General features: G+C 36.1%; 1 protein-coding gene across 6 annotated transcripts; it reads left to right on the forward strand.

Annotated features, from left to right (window-relative positions):
* Window positions 1-598: 598 nt before the first annotated feature.
* Window positions 599-16,080, forward strand: LOC119067441 (armadillo segment polarity protein). Of its 6 annotated transcripts, XR_005085940.1 has the most exons (8): window positions 599-728; window positions 2,963-2,997; window positions 6,783-8,419; window positions 8,491-8,691; window positions 8,784-9,053; window positions 10,404-10,494; window positions 12,347-12,529; window positions 14,576-14,712. XR_005085940.1 is itself a non-coding variant. In XM_037170416.1 (7 exons), exons 2-7 carry the CDS (start codon window positions 2,976-2,978, stop codon window positions 14,755-14,757), a joined length of 2,403 nt encoding a protein of 800 aa, XP_037026311.1. In that variant the 5' UTR covers window positions 599-728; window positions 2,963-2,975; the 3' UTR covers window positions 14,758-16,080. The 6 variants fall into 6 exon arrangements, 4 of the variants coding, with proteins under 4 accessions (XP_037026311.1, XP_037026315.1, XP_037026314.1 ...); XR_005085941.1 differs by lacking the exon at window positions 10,404-10,494; XM_037170416.1 differs by lacking the exon at window positions 12,347-12,529 and having other exon boundaries at window positions 14,576-16,080.
* The last annotated feature ends 1,052 nt before the right edge of the window (window positions 16,081-17,132 follow it).

Raw genomic sequence — 17,132 nt, forward strand, 5'->3', positions numbered from 1 at the left:
TTTTATTTTATCGAAACTTTATCGATACATTCTGACGGGAGTTGAGCTAATAGGGGTAAACCTGTAAACCCTTATGGTTAGTAAAGTACGTGAGTATGGCAATTTCGTGAACTTTTGTCATTTCTCCCATGTTTTATGTCAAAACTCGACGAAATCATCATACTCACGAACTTTACGAACCATAATGGTTTACCCCTATCTCAGTCGTTTTTGCCAGTTTATCGACAAGTTAAATCTATCAGCTCTGATAAACGGCACCTTGAGAAAATCTACTGTTATCTTCTAAATGGTCAGCTTATTTTTACTGAACATTCGTAAATTAACACTTGAGCTGTTTGTAGCTGTGACGATCAAGACTGTAGTTTTTTTTTAATATGCAGAATCATCAGAAGTGGTGTGTTCCATCGTATCTAATAAAATGGCGATCTGCGTGACCTCCCCAAAATTGACAGCCTTGCACCTACAGTGCCAATAGAAAAAAATTCCCTCAAGTTCCCATTTAAAAAGTCATTTTCGAAAAATATTGGCGCTCAAACAATGACATATTGTAATAAAAGCAACTACTCAACAGATGGCTCTTCTCTGTTTTTTTCGGATTACATTTTTCGGATTCGTGCCTGTCCATCTTGTAGTACGAATTATAGAGAAAGTGTACATTGCAGAGTTGTATTGTGCTTAAGAGATTAATTTTTATTAATTGCATCCGAATAAACAAAAAAGCCGCAGAGGTAAGTAAATCAATGGCCAACCGATGATTGTTTAACAAAAGTTTATCGCCTGCACCGACTTTAATTGAGAAAAATACCAATTTTGTTTGGGTGTGTCGTTTTTCTTTTGGTTCAAAAAAATGTTTTTTTTTGTGTGATATTATTGAGAAAATGGCCGCTAATTTTTTTATTCCATTTATTTACACTCGGTTATTTGATTTTTTTTTCTCGGCCCATTACAGTCTGTGCTCAGTGTTCAGTGATAAGTCCAACAAAACATAATTGTGAATTCGGAAAACATTGTCCATAATACACAAAGGAATCGTGCAGCTAAAAGCCTCAAATATCATTATACAAAAAAGTGATCCGTACACAAAACAATTGAAAATTGTGTATGATGAGAATCCGTGTGTATTGTTTTATGTGACAGTGACACTATTTTGGAAACAAAGTTAGTAATCGCAACCTGTATGTGGAACCTAGCCGATCTGTAAACACTATAACTTGAATCAAAAAGTGACACTCAAACAAGCAGAACAGCATCCCTTAATTTAGTGCACTGACTGCGCTCGGCTACAAGTTGATTGCAAGGTGCATTTTTCCCGATTCACTTCAAAAGTTCTTCGGTCTTTTTTTTTTGTGTACACTTTTTGTTTGAGGTGATTTAGGCAAAAAACATTTTTTATTTTGTTTATTGTTGCATTTCGAATGTTTAAAAGTCAAACAGATAATTTTTGTGTCGTTTTAGTGCGGTGATTTAAAATACCTATCATTGCTCTATAATCAGTTAAACGTAAAATATGTACACAGTGTAGAGAGATAGAGAGAGAGAGAGAGAAAGAGATAAGCAATACACACATACTACGCGTTTTGTATGACTTAAGTATCATAATTATTAGTCATCTATATTGACATTATTTTAATTAATTAAACGCGTTTGTATCTCACGTTTATACCATTTTAAATTGGCTCGGTACAAAAAATGTTTGGTGTTACTTCGTGTCGGTGTAGAAAGCGACCAATCGTCAAACAACCTCTCCATTATTTTTGTGATGATCGGAAAATGTTCTAATGATGATTATTCAAGTGTAAATTGGTGTCACTCTATTATTGTAAATTGTGTAAAATGAAGTGTGCCAATTTTTCAGTTTCACAAAACAAATTTTCAAGATTCCTGGTCGACCTTTGAAGTGTTTCGTTATCTTCAAAATATATAGCTACAGACCTTTTGAGTCATACACAGTTTCGATGAAGATTCCTTCGGTAGATTTTTGTTGAGCTGTCTATTGAGGCCTAATATAACAAAAATCAAGTTCAGAAAATTAAATAAAAGATTTGCATTAAATGTCTTGAAAATTCTAAATGATCAAATGAAGTAATAGATCCGATAGTAAAACTACTGATATGCTTGCCGTTTGTGAAAGGTTAAATACTGAGTAATAAGACGATCTCTTGAAACCGTTGACCGGTTGAAGTACATTCCTTTAAGGTCAAGTACGCAACCAGTTGGTGAAATGAAATTCTGATACATTTTGTCACTCGAGCTAAAAATTTTGACAGATGGCCCATACATTTTGTGTCAAAATTTCGTTTCACCAGCGGAAAAAGTTCATTTCACCGGCTGTTTGTATAAATTGGCTGAAAAAAATCTCCTGAAATTCTAAATTATTTTTTCTTAGCGGTGAGAGATGACTAATTTCTGAGTGGAAATAGGTCACTCGAATTCCTATCTCAACAGGAATTTGTCTTAGTCATTTTCACCTAACTAAGTGACAATACGTTACAAAGAAATTTTGCCTTTAACATGAATTTTATTGACACCGAGGCGAGAAATTGCTTGAAACATGAGCTGCGTGTATCATGCAAACGTATTTTTATAGTGGTGGTCAACACTCCACCTGTTGAAGTTATAATTGATTTACACCTTTTTTGCATCATACATTCATGCTATGGGTGATTATTCGTACAAATTCTGGCTAGAGCACATTCGTCACATTCTTCATGTAAACATATGGAAAATCATCATTGATTTACTAAGCTGTTGTATTGCTTTCGTATTAGAAAGTAGACATCATTGATGAATCTTCTGAATGTAAATTCAATTGACTTTGGTCTTTTTGTATATCTATCCAAAGGGAAAATGTTAACCCATTTAACAGTTAAGTAAGGTATTCAAATGCTGAAGGCTCTCTCTTTAAACTAATGACGTACTGACTACTATTTCGTGTAATGAATTATGTTTCCTCTCTTTTCAGGTGAATTTTTACAATGAGCTACACAAACAGGACAAGTGAGTATAAATTGATTGATTTACTGCATTTTAATTTTGATGGTGGTACAATTGTACAAGAAATCGTGTTTAGAAAATGGAATTTAACATTGAAATCGAGAATTCTTTAAACAATCGGGTAGCCATGCCATCCGAATTTTTGAAGAGTACCATGGGTACCAGGAAATCCATGCTTCATTACGAGTTCACCGAGGTATATCTCGCCTCTCTCGGAATTGTCGTTTTCGTGGGAGATGCTTTTTGAAAAATCGGTGGTTCTCAGGTGGAATTTTTTTTTCACCCTAATTTTCTCGGGTAATGAGCTTTTGCATAACAGGTAATATCCGCTAACTTCTAGTGGAACGGTGGAACTATCAGTTACGTTGTTTCGCCTTCTAATCTAGTAGATCCCCACTGTTATTGATTATGTTCGTTCAGTAAAACGGTGATAATCTTTGTCTTTCTCAGGATAAAGTAACAAAATTGAAGCCTGCACTGGCTCTATGGGCATTGGAGCGATGAGCGAATGACTTTTTGATTGTTTATATGAATGAAGTTTTCGCTTTATACATACTTTCGTCTTCGTCATTCATCACCTGAAGGACCTTTGAGTGTAGCCAGTTCGGCACTGAATTCCAAAATAAAAATGGAAATTTCCATCGCCCCATTTTTCTTCAGAAAAGAAAAATCATCTCCAGCGCCACACTTTTTTGTATACGAAAATACGATTACCTACGACTACCTTCCATAACCTCTAAGTATTTCGTTATTATCATCCATTTGTACAAGTGAAATTCAATAAAATGAAAAATTTAATGAACGACCGAACGATTCAGCGAAAATGTTCGCATCGGTTGAATCAATGGAAAATTTAAAAATAAAAAAAAATGAAAAGAAAAAAATGTTCCGCTCCTCCAAATTAATTTCTACCAAGATCAAAGGATATATCAAATTCGTCTACTTGAATATTTTCCACCCTCTTCGTTCATTTTAGAGTACATATTATACGGCAGAGGGACGGTATATATGTTGTGTAGAGGTACTCAAAGCAAGGAATGAAAAAAAAACCCTTTTTTATATTAGTCGTGCGACACACCAGCGGCTTCACATAAAAATATGTGTAATTTCTCTTGAATCACAAATTTTGTGATATATTTTCTTCTTCTGCATTTTTCCTCTCCCCCGCCTTCGTCTCCTTTTTAATATTTTCGTTAAAATTTCAAAATCCGACGTTTTCCAACTTCTCAAGTCATGTTCCATTATAACATAATGTATACATCGACGTCAACGATTCTTGTATTATTCACAACCAACTCCATTTTTTTTTTCAATTATTAAAATATTATTTTCTAATGCACTACTTTTGATATTGAAATTGTGTTTCATGCATCCCTTTCTATCGCACACACTATAAGTACAAACCGAATGTGCAAGTACACAGCACTAATTTTCCATTTCTTTTTTTCCCGCTGTTCTCTTCATCACTTTGTGTATTTTTGTAATTTATGAAACATCAATGGTTCCAGTGTTCTTTAATGTTATGTGGTGTTATATGGAGTTATGTTTGTGAACTTTTTACATGAACCAAAAAAAAAAAAATAAAAAAACGAAACGAACGAACGGCTGTGTTTAAACACACAACAAAAATCTCGTGAGTGTGGGTCTCAAGCGCAGTTCGTTATGTTCCAGCATGTAACATCAGTGCAGACAAATACCTTGGGTTGTTGTTGTTGTTTTGTTGTGTTCTTTATTTTATCACTGTCATGTTGTGGAAAGTATATGTAACGAGCTACCCATTTTCCATACCTTTTGCTTTGTTTTTGTTGTTGTTTTGTGTTCGGTTGTTTGTTTCTACTACATTTTTTCTGGCTTAAGTTCAGATTGTTGCTCCTTTGTTTTAAGTGTGCCTTGAACTTGGATGTTACGGTAAATATTACAATTCGACGAAAATATGCCATGCACTTCGTCACAGATCGGAAATGTGGGACAAAATTACGCTTACTGAAGAGATCGTCTCCTTATCCATTTCGACAATTAATATTCCCAATCGTCTGAGAATTCAAAATTCACAGCTTAGAAGTTAGACACAGTTGATCCTGGATTAACACAGTTTGTGTAATGGACTAATAATGCAAATATTAACACCCATAAGCCACATTCATCACGAAAGGAACCAACAATCAAGACACTGTCCTAATGTTGTTGTTGTTCCAAATATGCTTTGCCCATATAATTAGTGACGTGGATCTACTGACCCGTGTACAGCCAATGTCTTCTATTGCATTCGATAATCCCGGAAACTATCTTCACACGCGCTAATGTCGATCACGCGTTTATCTTTGTCTTTCTAAGATGGCGTTTCCACCATTTTGTTACGAAATCGTAACGTTTTACTTTCACAAAAAACTCCACTGCACACGCCCTTTTGGGCAATACTGTTTTTCTATCAACGGCACAAAAACACAGATTTGAGCTCGCTCCAGTCTGGCTCAAACGAACACCCTTGCCTTCCTCACGGAACCTGGGAACCCAAAGTATTTACCAGGTGCCGAACGTGTTTCCCGGTTGAAGGCTGAAAGCGAACTCTGTTCTAATGTTTATATGCTTAGTCAGTTGTTGATACGGTACTGATAACCCCAAATGGCATTATTTGTCAACTGTGTCAAAATGTGTCGATAAAAAATCTTCTAGCTTTCGTGGCCATATTACGATAAGAGCGGTAGTGCAAATCAGTACATTTCATTAGCATCACCACGAATTGCTATAGAAAAACTGCTGAATCAAGTGTCTAAATATCTTCCAAATTTCGATCAGTTGATCGACCATTCAAATTTGATTTGGGAAGTGGTCAACTAGTGATCAGCCTAAAATGGAAAGTGATCTAACTACATTTGAACGGCTAAAAGGTCGAGAAAACTACAAGACATGGAGAATTGCAGCTGAATCGTATCTAGTGACTAAACAGTATTGGTCGTGCATTGAAAATGGCCTATCTGCAGAAGCGACGGAAAAAGAGAAACAAGCGGACTCCATGGCTCGGTATCTGTTGAATTTCTTATTAGAACAGAGCGTGCGTTGGTATATTGATGACATTAAAACATCTAAAGAAGCATGGGATGCATTACGAAGTGCTTTTGAGTGCAGTGGTCTCTGCAGGAAGGTCGATCTACTGAAACAATTGGTTCAGCTGAAGCTTACGGATTGCTCGTCGTTACTGGATTACAAGATTAAAATGTTAGGGCTGTCATCGAGAGTAAAAATGGCGGGTGTTTATTTCGACGACGAAGTCATTGCGTCGTTCGTGTTGGCTGGCCTTCCAGACGAATATCAACCTTTAGTGATGGCTATGGAGGGTTCTGGAACAGTGGGGGCTGAAGATGCCGTGAAGGAACTCGTATTTATTGAGTCAAGTATCGAAAGACACGAACTGAACGAATTAGACGGGCTACTTGTTGATTATGATAATTGTCAGTCGATTGAAAAAGGTGATCTTTTCTATCAAGTATTCAGTCAAATCGATGATTCACTTATTCGTACGAGTGAATGGGTTCACATTCTCAAATTTAATTTCTGTTGTCGAACTTCGGAAAAAGCGTTTATTTGAGAGAACTTATGTTTCACAATTATTTCATACCCTATAACCGCCTTTCATTTGTCTATGCATTAAAAAAACACTGAACCTAGTTCACGAGATAGTTTCGTGATGAAGGTACTAATCTCATACTGACTCGGAAGAAATTTAACTTGATACTGCTATAGTACCCGCTGCACCTTATTGACCTTTTTCTTATTTTTTTTTATTTCAGTGTCCCACAATCAATACAATCCTGCCGAACTACCAATGATATCGGCTAAGGAGCAAACACTGATGTGGCAGCAAAATTCTTATCTATCTGATTCCGGCATACAATCGGGCGCAGTCACTCAAGTTCCGTCACTGAGCGGCCGTGACGAAGATGAAATGGACAACGATCCACTGATGTACGATTTGGACCAGGGATTTCCGCAAAATTTCACGCAGGAGCAGGTGGACGATATGAGTCAACAATTGAGCCAAACCCGATCGCATCGTGTTCGGGCCGCAATTTTCCCGGAAACAATGGAGGAAGGGACTGAAATTCCTTCGACACAATTCGATCCGCAACAGCCGACTGCCGTGCAACGCTTATCGGAACCGTCGCAGATGCTTAAACATGCCGTTGTCAATTTGATCAATTATCAGGACGATGCTGATCTGGCGACTCGAGCGATTCCAGAGTTGATAAAATTGTTGAATGACGAAGATCAAGTGATTGTATCGCAGGCAGCTATGATGGTACACCAACTGTCGAAGAAGGAGGCATCCCGTCATGCCATTATGAACAGTCCGCAAATGGTTGCAGCTTTGGTCAGAGCAATATCGAATAGCAATGACCTTGAAACTACCAAGGGCGCTGTTGGTACTCTACATAATTTGTCACATCATCGACAGGGTTTGTTAGCTATTTTCAAGAGTGGAGGAATTCCAGCATTGGTTAAACTGCTATCGTCACCTGTCGAATCTGTGCTATTTTATGCGATCACGACATTACACAACCTTCTTTTACATCAAGACGGATCTAAAATGGCAGTTCGTTTGGCTGGTGGTTTACAGAAAATGGTTACATTGCTCGCACGAAATAACGTGAAGTTCTTGGCCATTGTGACAGATTGTCTACAGATTCTGGCTTACGGAAATCAAGAGAGTAAGCTCATTATTCTGGCGTCGGGCGGTCCAAACGAATTGGTTCGCATTATGCGTTCGTTCGACTACGAGAAATTATTGTGGACAACGTCCCGCGTTTTAAAAGTATTATCTGTGTGCTCCAGCAACAAACCATCGATTGTCGATGCTGGTGGCATGCAGGCACTGGCCATGCATTTGACAAATTCGTCACAGCGTTTGGTGCAAAACTGTTTGTGGACGTTGAGAAACTTGTCGGATGCGGCCACCAAAGTTGATGGCCTGGACAATTTACTGTCGAGTTTGGTTGTAGTGCTAGCATCCACCGATGCCAATTTCGTTACATGTGCGGCTGGCATACTGTCGAATTTGACGTGCAACAATCAACGAAACAAGTCGATTGTGTGCCAATACGGCGGTGTCAATGCATTGATTACAACCATCATGAATGCGGGCGATCGCGAAGAGATCACAGAGCCAGCCGTCTGTGCTTTACGCCATCTGACTTCACGTCATGCAGACGCCGAATTGGCACAGAACGCTGTGCGTGTAATGAATTATGGATTGCCGGTGATTGTTAAGTTGTTGAATCCACCATCCCGTTGGCCATTGATTAAGGCGGTTATTGGCCTCATTCGTAATTTGGCCTTGTGCCAAGACAACCATGCCCCGCTGAGAGAGAACAATGCCATACGATGTTTGATTAGCCTTTTGACTCGAGCTTATCACGATATTTCCAGAGTAAGTTTTGCATTGATCCCACCGGTGTCACTGGTTTGCTAAGAATGTTTTTGTTTTCCATTTTTTTGCAGCAACGTGGTTCCGTTGCTAGTTCTGGATCTCAACAACCCGGTGCTTACGCCGATGGCGTAAGAATGGAAGAAATTGTGGAGGGAACCGTTGGGGCACTACACTTTTTGGCTAGAGAGTCCAACAACAAAATATTGATTCGTCAACAGGGTGTGATTCCTATATTCGTTCGACTGCTATTTAATGACATAGAAAATATTCAGGTAGGTAGTCCGGATTCGTTTCCTCTCATTTTTGATTGTCGATTCAGACAGACCATGACATTTCACGTTATTTTCCATTTTCAACAATACAGCGAGTCGCTGCTGGTGTCCTTTGTGAACTAGCTGCCGACAAGGAGAGTGCCGAAATAATCGAAAGCGAAGGTGCCACGGCACCGTTGACCGAACTGTTACATTCACGCAACGAAGGCGTTGCAACGTACGCTGCCGGTATATTATTCCGTATGAGCGAAGATAAACCGCAGGACTACCGAAAACGTCTGTCAATTGAGCTTACCAATTCGTTGTTACGAGAGGACAACAACATATGGAATCAAGATCTTGGAATGGGACCGGACCTACAGGTTTGTTGAGCGCACTTTCTTTTACCGAAAAAAGTTATTCCACTTGCGAAATACGGATTTTTATACGTGTTTTTACGTGTTGAGTCGATATGAGTCTGAGAAAATGACAGGTGATGTTTTTGTGTTCGATTTACCCCTCTATCTGTCGATCCAATCCACCCATAGTGTTGTGTTTTTGTACATAAGAAATCCACGGAAAGTCCATCACACGAAACCCGTTGTATTGAGTGAAGGGAAAGAAGAATGAAAATTTTTACTTCAAAATTCTTTTTTTTTCGTTAATTTTTTGTATTTTGTTTTTGATCCAAACACACACACACACATACTCACACAGAGCACAAACATTGCCGTTAATTATCAAAATGTACACACCAGCCACTGGTCAATTGGTTTATTGCCTACGTTCTAAATGGAACTTTTGTTATTTCGCACATTTTGTCACTAAAACCTAAAAACTAGAGTTCACACAGCAGATGAACAAAAGAACAAAAAAAAATAAAAAAAAATTGTAGTTTGTTTCAACAGGAAGAGCAACATAGCTTTTGCTTTCGTTCCATATTCGCTTATTTCCACCGTATCACACGTACATAACGAAACCGATGATTGTCATAAAACGGAACAATTTTTTGGTGATTATCGAGCAAAAGACATTTAGCCCATTCAGTCCAGTCTGGCCATAAATATTTGAGCAACTCTACGCTCATTTATATCATGCAAATGTAAAAACGGTTTGCTACATTTTAGACCTATGATCGGGGCCTGTAATTACTGAAAATTGCCGAAAGTTACAGTCAGAGGCAGTGAAATTTCAGCATGAATTTGCTTCAGCTGTTTTCCAGCTGATCCACGCATACAATCAAAACTGTTTTCAGTGGAATTTTCTCGTTTAACAAAAGATTTCAAGCTCGTTTACAACCGAGAAATTGTGAAAGGCGCATCGGGCATAGACTGATCGCCCAGTATCATCAATGCGAGTTCTTATTCAGTAATTTCTGAGTAACGGAACTCAATCATCTGGCATGTGTGAAAGAGTTTCCTATTTTCTTCCACATAATGGAGAATAAACGAGGAATTAATCCACTTGATCATTCTTCGTTGGGCGCTTCTCAATCTCAATTGAAAATGGGGAAAATATTTTTGTTTTTTTTTTTACTGTAAATGTTGCTCACGATAATCACCTTAAATTGTGTAAAGAAAAAAACGAAATTCAAAATTGAAAACTGAATTTTTTTGTTTGATTAACCGACAAAAAGAATGGGATAAAATTCAAGTCTGTTTTGTGTAGTTTCGTTTTGTTTTTGTTGGTTTTTTTTTGCATTTTTCTTTCTGTTTCATCACACACATTCACAGGACATGCTTGGCGCTGAACAGGCATATGAAGGTCTTTATGGTCAAGGTCCTCCTAGCGTCAGTTCACATGGTGGCCGACCATTCCAACAAGGTATGTATTTGTTCACTTCAATACGATTTTTTGTTTTTCTATTTTTTTTTTTTTGTTTAATGGACTAACGGTTAATCTGGTTTATTGGATTTACTTATTCGGGGGAGGGTGTAATGTCAATCACTCATTTATTCATTTATACACATCCATTCATCCATACACATACCATGATCATTTATACTCTAATTTTGTTTGTCAATTGGTAACTAATTCAAAATAATTGGCCGGAACAAAAATCAGAATATTTTCGATTTTCCTTTTGTAATTGAGCGTATACATTGTGGACTCCACGGGACACACCAATCGAAACGGGAAATAGGCGGATTTTTATTGTTAACAAAAATCAAAAAATTTCGGACTAAATTCCGAAAAATTCTTTGAAACAAATCGGATTTTTTTTCGGAATTTTTCAGAATTGAAATTCTTTAAATTCCTTATAGGCACTGTCAGAGTGACGATTTTTGCTCAATTTTGCCAAGTTAATTTACCAAAAAATAAGCCCTACTAACCACTAATTTGCTCAGTTGATTTGCTATTTCCTTTTTGTGGAACTTTGTTATCAATGTGAAAAAGGGAATTAATTTTGTTGTGGTCTTGTACAGCATACAGCTGTGCCACATCTGGTGCTTGACATCTGACGGATTAAGCGATATATTGAGCTGTGTACGTCAAGGACATTTCGATTTCTAAAACGGATATTTTCTGTTAATGACTCCTTGTTGTCGCGAGTGGAAATTCGTTTTGTCTTTTCATTCCTTACGATCTTATGGCCGAAAGGTTCAAAAAGTTGTTTTTTGTGCCTTAAAATGCAACTTATCAAGAACCGGCCGAATGTCAGAAAAGTTTCTGTATTCGCCCCTGCATTCAAGAAAGACATCCGAGTTTTTACAGATTTTTCAATACTCTGCTTATCCCTATTCATCAGGCGGACGTCAGGAATTTACTTATTGGTATCAGGGCTTATTTTAAGAGATATTGGCACCTAGCTAAAATTGTAGCCTACATTTGCGTGTCTCGTATTTCATTTTTGATGATATCTCTTGAGCAGTGAGCAGTTTAACAAAAATTTTCATAAACTGCTCGGTTTTCTCAGAACTGTTCAAACTGCTGCAAGCAAATCTATTTTCTGTTGAAAGCTATAACATTCGTGGTATATTTTTGAAAAAAGATTCTTGTGGAAAGTTATCATCAAAACTAACTAAAATCCTGTATTTAAAAAACTCCCAGATGTTTGCTTTTCATCAAAGCACCGATGCCTCTTAGGAATTCCTCAATATTCCAAAAATTGGCTCTGGTAAAATCACTCTTTAAACATGATGACGTTGACGTCCTAACTTGTAAATATTCCCTTGTACGGTTGTCCAACATCTGTTCGGTTTCCTTTCCTATCTATTTTTCAATGTCTCCTTTTATATCACTTCCTATTTTGACTGTTATTTCACAATTCATAACCGAACGATTTCAGTGACGAGTTCTCGACGTCACTTTAATTCAGGGATATGGAAAACATTTTTTTTTAATTTTCCTCAAATTTTCATGTATTTTCCCACATTCTTTCAAATTTCCCCAAAAATATTTTTCGGGAAAGTTAAGAAAAGCGTGGGAAAATTTTAGAAAAATATTGGAAACTGTTTTCTCAAAAATAGCTTCAGAAGCTTGTTGGTTCCCCCTTCATTTATTCCACCCATATTTAACTAACAATAAAATGATAAAAAATATGCTCGTAGTATACGTCGTCGATTAACCATTTTGTTTTTTAATATAAGAAAATAATTTTAACCCAAGCTTTAAGCACTGTAGTTTGTGGTTGATGGTTGAATATAACATAACATGTAAAAATTCTTTTTTCTAGCTAAACCAGCCTAACATATATCATCACTAAAAAAGTAAAAAAAAGTAAAAATCGTGTTGTCTCTTCATTTGCCGATGTGAGAACAACTCCTTTTAACCACACAAATTAAATAAATAAAAAAAGTCATCTGTAATGTAATGCAACTCAAATATTTAATTGATAAAATTCATTTTTAAGGAATAGGTGATTGAAGCTACTACTAAATTTGTGTTACACGTTTTCTTTCGTTCGTGGTTGTTATTGTTGTTTTACCCTTCTTCTTTTTTAAAGAAAAAGCTTGCATGAGTGGTGGTTTTCCGTTTAAATTATTGCCCTGCTTGAGTTTTTCATCGTTATTTCTGTTTGCTTTGTGCTGATGTGCGATCGTGAAAGGAGATGCAGAGCCTAATATTTTGAAATGTTTCACTTAAATCTACGAACATCGGGTAATCTCAAAATCGGAGATTTATTTGTGCAGTCGATGTCATTGATGGATTCTCCATTAACGTTTTACATGTTTGATCGGCGAAATGTCTTTGTTCAGTTGAACGAAATTTAAAAATGAATCATATAAGCAGCAGCGAAACAGCAACACTACAAACTCGCACATTTTACATGTAAAAGATAATTTACTTTTACCCTTATGTCTAAGAGGCTTGACGGCGACATAAACGCTTGGTGCAGGTGGCCTATTTTCGAGTAATCGGTTTCTTCAAATTTATCGAACTTTTTTCGAATATCTTTTTTTTGAGAAATAAAAGAAAATTTTCGACGAATTCGAGAAACATCAGGAACACGATTTCTCCAAAAAAGGCACTGACTTGATGGCTGTTTATTGAAGTCATAACTGGGAGAATTTCTTGCGACATTTTTCTCGTTGTCCTTACAGAGTCGAAAGAAAGCTTCAAACACTTTTCAGTGAGAAAATCTTTAAGGCAAGGTTAAAACGTCTTACGTCACATGTTAACATTGCGATAGCAAACCGCTTTAACCTAGCCGAAGACCGAAGAGAAATAAATTTTTCATGACGCTTTTCTCAGATATTAGGGAGTTGAGTCCCCGTACATTTTGTATGGAGAAGTTACTAATAAATTCCGAGTTTAACGTCAACTATAAGTGAAAATCGCAATCCCCTTGTTGATTTACTGAATGATTCACTGAAATGTATTGCTAAAAATTCATAACTTCAGGTAAACAGGAGATTCACTTTCTCATGGATTCCGATAATGGTGCTTAAATGGTGCACGGAAATCCTCCTGTCGAAGAGGAATCACATTTGCAAACCATATTTTTTTTCGTTGAGTGCATGAATGTTGACTTATTATTTTCGTTGAATTAGAGTGAAATAGGTCCAGCGTTAGAGCGAATTGCCGCCACATTAATTTTGCTTTCAATTTCATAAATTTATTATTTTCAGATTGTATTTTTGTAGCTCAATTCATTTGCAGTTTTCTTTCTTTCTTTTTTTGCTGTACAATTTTTCTTTGTCTTGTGAACGATTTTTTTAGATTTAAATTTGAAAATGATCGCCGTGTTGTTGAGCCGACTAATGTCAATCGCTAACCAAATGGATTTATAGAATTTCGCTGAATATTTCAGTGATCTAAAAAATGGTATTCCATTTGTAAGTCGTTGCGATTTAGTTGCGATTCCGTGACGAAATGGAAAGTGGGAAGAGTGGGACCGCAGTGTTGAATTACCCAAATTCGCGATATATTTTCATATGAATAGGTAGTAGATACGTGACATGTCACATTAGCGAATTATAAGAACACTGAAATTTCATTGATTTAGCTCCGCTTCCAATAAGGCAATAGAATGTCAATAGAAGCTTTACTGATATATTTAAAAAAAAACGCCTAAGCCTATTAGAAGCGGAGCTAAATGATGTGACCAGTTACTGTATTTAAATATTCATATATGGAAGCATTGACATAATAAATAATTAATAAATAATTACGGTTCTTTAGTTCCTCACTCATTAAATTTCTGCGGCGAATGCTGTCACTCAAGTTGTATATTCGAAAGGCTCGTCAAAGTAGCAGAAATAAATCCGAATTAAACCGGACATACCACGACGAACGACGAACAACAAAACCCGTCATTTCATCGATCATTTTCTAATTTAAAAAACAAAAGAAAATTGACTTCACATTGAACAAGCCATAGAAACAAACCAAAAAAAAAAATTGCCAAAAATATATTTAATCTAATCCAAATTTTACCGTTCCCCGTTACCTCCAACGCCAGGTTATGACACACTACCAATTGACTCAATGCAGGGCCTAGAAATTGGAGGTGGTGGTCCAACGTCACCGTACGCAATGGACATGGATGTTGGTGAAATTGGTGCTGGCGAACTTCTCGAAGCCATGCCATCGCCGCCACACGACAATAATCAGGTGGCCGCTTGGTATGACACTGACCTATAGAAAAAAAAAACAGAAAAAAATCATTCGTCGTCGTCGTTTTTTTTTTTTATTTTCATTTTCATCATCGTCGTAATAGATTTATTAAATGAATAAGACTTAGTATTTAGTATATGTCATACAACAATATATACTACGTATACTATTATACTTAAACAAATCAAGAGAGAAAAAAAAAACAAGAAAAGGAAGCGAACACTCACATACACACACAATATACACACACATATACACGATACAAAATAGTACATATAAGTAATTTGTAAGGATAATGTCGTTAATTTATCATCTACTTTTTTACGTATTTTTTCTTCTGTCACAGCTTAACTTTTTTGTTTGGTAGAATTGTCTTTTTAAGCCATATTATAATTGTTGTCGTGTAGACAGATTCATCATCATCAAATCTCGTCCATCTTCGGTAGGGCCTATATTTTAAAGACAATTTAGTAAAATTTTGAATATTCCATTTATGATAATTTGCACATCCACATCTGTTGTGTTTAAATCATTTTCCTGTTTTTTTATTGATTTTTTTTTCTTGGTCCCCCTTCCACCCAAAACAATCATTTAACATAGCTTTACATTGTGATTATTTTTTACATTTTTTTCTTCTTTAATATTTTATTGTTTAAAAACGGATAAAGAATTTTTTTCGGATCAAAACTCACTATATAAATTAACGCAGATTAAAAATCGGACCCAGGAGAATTACATCAAATTTTTTCTGCTGGGATGTGTTTTTAATCTCATTTTGCACAACAAAATCTTTCAATTTGTTGACAGATTGATTCGATTAAGATACAGCTCCCAATTTTATATTTGAATTTATTAGATTTTTTGTCAGTTTTTTTTATGTTAAATTTTATTTCCAGATTTATTTTCTATATTTTGTGTAAGGATAAACAGAGTAAAAGAAAGGAAAAAAAAATATTTCGTATTTTAAAGTTATTTAAAATCAATCGATTATGTTTATTAATTAAGGCAAAGACGACAAATGAAAAATCCCATCAACTCCATTTTGATTATTTTTTTAACCATTTTTTTTTTCTTGTGTTCATTTAGGGACCTCTAAACAATAAGTTGATGCGATTTTTCGTCATGTCCTTTTTTATTTGGGAAATGAAAATCAAAATGAATTTTTTTTTTATTTTAAACCTTTCTTAGAGAATAAAATAATTGAGAGAAAACAAAAAAAACAAACCAGAAGTATAGAAATAGTTATTAATTAGAGAACAAGAGGAAACAAACACAACCACATAAAAAAAAGTAAATTAGAATAGACCGTGATGTCAAGAAATCAGATAAATATACACAAAATTGACATCATTCTATCTCTTTTTTCTTCGATTTAATCCATCATCATAACATATATGACATGTGTAATTTCCGAGCATGAACGGAAACAAATTTTTTTATTGTGTTATTTGCCAATAAAAAGAAAATTAATAATTTTACGTATTAAGTAAGAGACATAAATAAAGCGTATTGAAAAATCATTTACGCACTGTTTTAATTGCGGATATCAATCTGTTACTTTCCCTATAGACTGAGGAATTGGTTCTAGCATTAATCGTTCGACAGGCCAGCGGGCCTACTTTATGGAATTAACTCTTAAAATTCCAAAAAAATCCATACGAATTCTCGAATAGTAATTTATTTCAAAAGTTAATTTTTCGCAGCTGAGTTGCAGAAAACGATGTGTGCAACACGTTGCGGTAGTGGTAGTTTTTGCATACAACGTTTTCTGCAACCAGCTGCGAAAAACTAACTTCTGAAATGCAAAACGTAGCTCAACCTTTCACATACATTCTACTGTATGAACGAAATATTGTATGAACGATCAAGTAAACTGCTTCAAAAATTGGTTCACTACGATTTTTTATCTCAATAGCCGAATTGTCGGAGGTGTTGCAGGATAAGCATCGGGTTTTGGGGTCGGGGGTTCGAAAGTTGGTCAGGGCAGAATTTTTATTAAAGGGTAATGGTTCAGAAGGAGTGGCGAAATGTAGATCCTTTTCACCACTAGTGTCGATCGCCACCCAAATCACGCATCAAAAAGTTCAGCTTTCGCAGCGGAGTTGTAGAATAGTTATTTGTTAACCAATGGTAGAAAATAGAGGAAATTTAACCAAGAGCGAAAGTTCGCCCAAAGTGGAATTTCCTATTTCTCCCCGAGGTGAACACAACGTTTTTCATGCTTGCGTTTTGCTGAACCCGCCATTTTAGTGGAGAATATGATCATTTCCTCTCCTAAAATGGTGCCTCTCAGAATTACAACAAAACGCCTTTTTCACAACGCTTCAAAGTGGGCAAAATAAGGATTTTCGCATCGCTAGCATGAACAATTTATTTTACATGCCACATGCGTCGAAATCCGT

The sequence above is a fragment of the Bradysia coprophila genome (assembly GCF_014529535.1).
Source record: "Bradysia coprophila strain Holo2 chromosome X unlocalized genomic scaffold, BU_Bcop_v1 contig_12, whole genome shotgun sequence".
In the NCBI taxonomy this organism is placed as follows: domain Eukaryota; kingdom Metazoa; phylum Arthropoda; class Insecta; order Diptera; family Sciaridae; genus Bradysia; species Bradysia coprophila.

Coding starts and splice junctions, on each gene's coding strand:
- LOC119067441 (XM_037170416.1), top strand. CDS start 2,976: ATGAGCTACACAAACAGGACAA. Junction 2,998..6,782: donor GAGCTACACAAACAGGACAA/GTGAGTATAAAT, acceptor TTTTTATTTCAG/TGTCCCACAATCAATACAAT. Junction 10,495..14,575: donor TGGCCGACCATTCCAACAAG/GTATGTATTTGT, acceptor CTCCAACGCCAG/GTTATGACACACTACCAATT.